Genomic DNA, 5,082 nt, shown 5'->3' with positions numbered 1-5,082 from the left:
ACGATAATGAAGACATCGGTTCAAGTTGCAAGAATGAAGACATCGGTTCGAGTTGTTAGAATGAAGATGTCGTTTTTGAAAGTTATTATGTATTACTTTTATTTTTAAACCTATATATATTTGGTGACACAATGAAACTTTTTTGTATTTTATTATCTTTGGTTTTCTGGAAATTCATACTATACCATATATAATATTATTTGTTTCAGGAAACTAAAAAAATAAAAAATGAAAGAGAATCAGAAGGAGGTTCATATTAAGCATGTTCATTTTTGGATGCAACAGAATGAGCGGTTCACATTTAAATGAGTAGAAGGTGCGGTTTGAAGAAGGTGCGATTCGATTTTAACAAAAGATGCGATGGTATAAGGTGCGGTCCTTGGCCCGGACCTTTTAGGAAAATTGACCGCATCTTTAGGACTCTTTTGTACTAGTGAAGGTTAAGAACAAACAAACTAATAAACTTCATCATGACGATGGCTTTGGCTAGTGAATATCACCGTGACGCTGGCTTCGGTGTGTCACTCGTCATCCGTTCATTGGCATTTGAATCTCATCGTGACGATGGGTTTCGACGGGTTATTCTCATAATTTCATCAAAATGAGGGATTAAAGTTGGATTCTCTCTCCTATATCGGGCTATTTTGAAATTTTTCTCTTTAGTCGGATAAATAAATTAAAAGGAGTATATAAATTTCGTTAACTAAAATAATCCGTTCTTGCAGAACACACCGAACATAGCTATATAGTTTATTACCAGAAAAACGTAAAGATATTATTAGAGTTAGGCTGAGGGGTGTGGGGCTTCAACGGGGGCGCTAGAGCCCCTCCGCTCGCGCCCCCAGGCGCTAACATCACACCACCGGGGCGCTAACCGGGGCGCTAACGGGGCGCTAGCGCTGAAAAACATGCAGGCGCAAGCTGGTTAGCGGGAGAAGAGAGAGAAAAGCACGGGATTTGATGGTTTTTTGACCATTGGGAGCCGACCAAACCCAAAAAAATAATATTTTTCCTATATAATTATACCCCATTAAAGCCCCCAATACCAGGGCCAGGGGCTCCAACACCCCTCTTATCCAGTTTCTCTCTCTGCCACACGTCATAATATTATTGATTGGAGCCCCCACTGGAGCCCCCATTAAAGCCCCCCACACCCCTCAGCCTTATTGCAACAATACACTCGAGAGTAAACGTTACATAGTTTATTTAAAGTCACAAACCGGCTAAGAAATATAACATGTCACATCATGGTCAATCCTCCTTTCTAACACGAAAATGTTCAGCCACATTGGCACTGAACTATCCCATTCCCCTTCCACTTAAAACCATCGTTGGTGCCATTCCCATTATCACCGGATCTTCACAAAGCTTCACAACCTCCTCAGCCGGCAACGTTACCGTCACCGTTCGTGCCAATCCACCCTCGGGGGAAGGCGCAACGATGATCAACCCCGCCCCCTCCGCCTTCCCAATATGGTAACTCACGTGCATGGGCTTCTCATTGTTCCTAAACTTAGCCTCATAAACCAATGACTCAAATTCATCTTTTGAGTCATCTTTAGGGTTCATGATCAAATGCTCCAAGCTCACAAAAGTTTGCTCCGGTCCATATATTTGGACCCCTTTCGGATACACACCACTTAACCCTTTGCGCGAACTCTCGAGCCAATCGATCAACGAAACAATATCATCCTTCTTTATCCCATTAACATGACGGTTTACCGATTGCACAACTTCCGCTAGGCCATTATCACGCACTATGGCCTCGTTTTCTAAGCTTAATTGCGAGAAAGTTAACGCGTTCCCGAAGAACTTCATAGGTATTGGTACATCAAAATGTTTACGGGCATCAACACATAATGAGATGGAATGTGTATGCGAATCCGCAACTAGGGTTTTCAGTTTGATGACTTGCATCCAGAATACGGCTGTTAGGTAATCAAACGGAGTGGCTTCTGGGCATTTATCGGAGATTTTTGAAAGGCCTTTCTTGATCACTGTGTTGGAGAATTTGAAGGTGTATGTGGCCATTTTTGGTGAAGAAATAGGTGGTTGTTTTGAGTGTTTTTGAAGGTATTTGACTGTGATGGGTGTGTTTTCGGTGGATGTGGGTGGTGGACGGTTGTTAAGTGGTGGTAGAGTGAAGATCGGAGGGTGGCGGCCGGCGGGGTCGCCACGCTCGGCATCGGTCCATGATTTGTAAAAGAGGACTCCACTGGTTGGGTCTGCTAGCATATGGGAGAAGCTTATTCCAATTGCTAACCCTCCACCTACAAACTCACTCACCTGCAAGGGGACCATAACAAGATTATTAATTCATATTTAAAATCTTAAATACATACTTTCTAAAAATCAAAAATAAAAAAAAATGACCTGTGGTTTTCATTCTCGTGGTTGTTTAAATTTGCGGTTTTAGTTCAATAGTTTCAAATTTACCATTTTCATTCCTATGGTTTCATTTCACTTGCAATTAAGCCTGACTCCACTAACGTCGTTAAATTTAGTCATTATACCCATCAATGTGCCTCTAACGTGAGGGGTAGTTATGTTCTTTTTCTCCACAAATAAACATCAGCCCAAATTCCCAAGCCCTCCACACGTGAGGGGCTGGGGTGTATTTGGGAAAAAAAGAACAAAGATGCCCCTCACGCGAGGGGCACACTGATGGGTATAACGATCAGACTTAACGATGTTAGTGGGGTTGGGGATAATTGCAAATGAAATGAAACCACGGGTACAAAAATCACAAATTTGCAACTATTTGGCTAAAACCACAGATTTGAACAAATCACAAGAACGAAAACCGCAGTTCACTCTAAAAAATATATAATTTTTATAATTCATATTGGTTATTGTTGATATATACTGATATTCTTATCCATAAAACTTCGAACGTTAGTGTTTGTTGTCAAGGCCAATCTTGCTCATATAATCGATTTAGAGTTATACTTAATGTCACTCACAAGAATGATTATGATGAAAGGTAGAAACCTACTTGTAAGCGAAACAAGTAGAAATAAAGTGTAAATGGAGTGTAGATCGATCTATAATAATTATGTGAGTTATGTTATCATTGACTCATTAAGACCATGTGTAGTCGTAAAGCTCCACATCCATGGGTTATGCGCCACGTGGCGCCCAGTCAGAGTTATGGTTTTGTACAAAAACATGTTGTAGTCATAACTCTCCACATCCAGGGGTTATGCGTCACGTGGCGCCCAGTCACGTTTACACTTTTTTGCACCCACTACCGGATCCAATTATTCCGACCACCACGAAACCCACCGGATCCAACTATTCTGGCCACCATGAAACCCACCACCACCATGGTGTCACTAGATTCTTCGATTTGACGCCGTCGGAGTTCCGGCCACCATGAAACCCACCACCACCATTTTTCCGGCGATCCCGTTACCACCCACCACCACCACCATTTTTCTCCTTCTTCTCCGATCTGTAACTCACCCACCATTTTTTCCGGCGATCCCGTTACCACCCACCACCACCACCATTTTTTCCGGCGATCCCGTTAACAACCAGACCACCCACCCAACGGTATTTTTTTGGATGTGTGTGCCATTCTCACGTTGTATCTAAAACGCACCAAAAGAAAAATTTCAACATAACGCGGGGGGGGGGGGGGGGGGGATGTACCCCACGTTTTCACCCAAAACGCAGCCACAACGTGACCATTACACATGGTCTAAAAAGGAACAATCTTCAAAATAACTATTTTGACTGACTAGTTTCTAAGACTGTCTATACTCTTTGTGTTCAAAAATACCAAAAATGTCCACTAAAGAACCGGCAGTCCGCCCCTTTTGTAAGTTCGCTTTATTTGTAATCAAATAAAATCCATCAATTGCCAACAAGATCAGTCGATCCGTCCATTTTTAACAAAAATCCAACCATTTTCTTTAAAAGAAAACTAACGGTTTTTATGTCTTTTCTTAAAAGCCTTTCACCATTCAGCCACTTTTTCACGACAAAGTTGTAGGAACTGACGAGTGACGCCGGGGTTGTAGGATGGTGCTGGAGATAATGTGTTTGTTACTGTATTTCACGATAGATTAATACAAACCATGAAGACTTTAGGTACCAAAAGTCTTAAACGACGGTAAAAATAAGCAAGCCACACAAAAACCACAACTAAAAGAAACATATTAGTATACTACTTGTACCGCCATTCAAAAATAAAAGTATATTACTTGTACTAGATTGTTCTTATATGCATATATATATATACATCAAACTTAATAAATGCTACTGTATCTGCATATAAATTTTTTATCCATTGTGCCCTTTTCAGTTTCATGTTTATGATTAAGAGCTAGCCAAACTTCTGTACTTTTATACCATAAAAACATACATAGACAACTGTTAAAAAAAACAAAATCAAAATATATACCTGAATTTGGAAAGGTGACCATGAAGTTGGATCACCATCAGGCATGTCTTCCCAAACCGTCAGATTCCTCTCATCAGATTCATCAGCAATCCTTAGCCATTCGTCAACCGTGGTCGCTACGTTAGCCTTAAACATCCTTACCCCAGCATCATTATACTTAACCTCCCAATTACCATTCTCATCTCGAACCAACCTACCTGTCATCCGTGGATACTTGGACAAAAGTTCTGAAAGCGAGACTCGGACATTATCCAAGTCCATCGCGTACCTGCCTTCGTTAGTAAACGGTCTGGTTCGATAATAATATATAATATGAACCGTATGCGAGCTCATGGTGTGGTCAGTCGGGGTCAGTGCATGTATTTGACCCATTGGCTCAATTGGGTTGCTGGACACCACAGTGAGCCGTGAGTGGACATTGACCTGGTGCTGGATTGAGCCTCTCATTGTTTTACAAAGAAGATTTGTAGATAATTGTTTTTTGGTGTAGAGGGTGATTTATATTTGGTATATATATATATATATAGTTGGGAAGTTTAAGGTGTTAGTTGAATTCATTAAATTCGTGTTTCTTTACAACCACACATATGGCACTTACACCAAGAAATGGATCATAAATGGCAGTTAAGGATTTTAGGCCACTCAACAACTCCCATCACGGATCCGTTGAGAGC

The 5,082-nt window shown here is 41.1% G+C and overlaps 1 protein-coding gene across 1 annotated transcript; it reads right to left on the bottom strand.

Annotated features, from left to right (window-relative positions):
• Positions 1–1,299: 1,299 nt before the first annotated feature.
• On the bottom strand, positions 1,300–4,863 carry LOC143552002 (protein ECERIFERUM 2-like). The gene is made up of 2 exons (XM_077042314.1): positions 4,409–4,863; positions 1,300–2,286 (listed from the first exon to the last, which is right to left on the bottom strand). The coding sequence occupies exons 1-2, from the start codon at positions 4,853–4,855 to the stop codon at positions 1,300–1,302; spliced, it is 1,434 nt and encodes a 477-aa protein (XP_076898429.1). The 5' UTR covers positions 4,856–4,863.
• Between the last annotated feature and the right edge of the window lie 219 nt (positions 4,864–5,082).

This window comes from Bidens hawaiensis, unplaced genomic scaffold (genome assembly GCF_021521415.1).
Source record: "Bidens hawaiensis isolate Kalapana, Puna unplaced genomic scaffold, B.hawaiensis_p1.1 tig00016747_1, whole genome shotgun sequence".
NCBI classification, from domain to species: domain Eukaryota; kingdom Viridiplantae; phylum Streptophyta; class Magnoliopsida; order Asterales; family Asteraceae; genus Bidens; species Bidens hawaiensis.
This window is presented reverse-complemented; position numbering and strand designations above follow the sequence as displayed.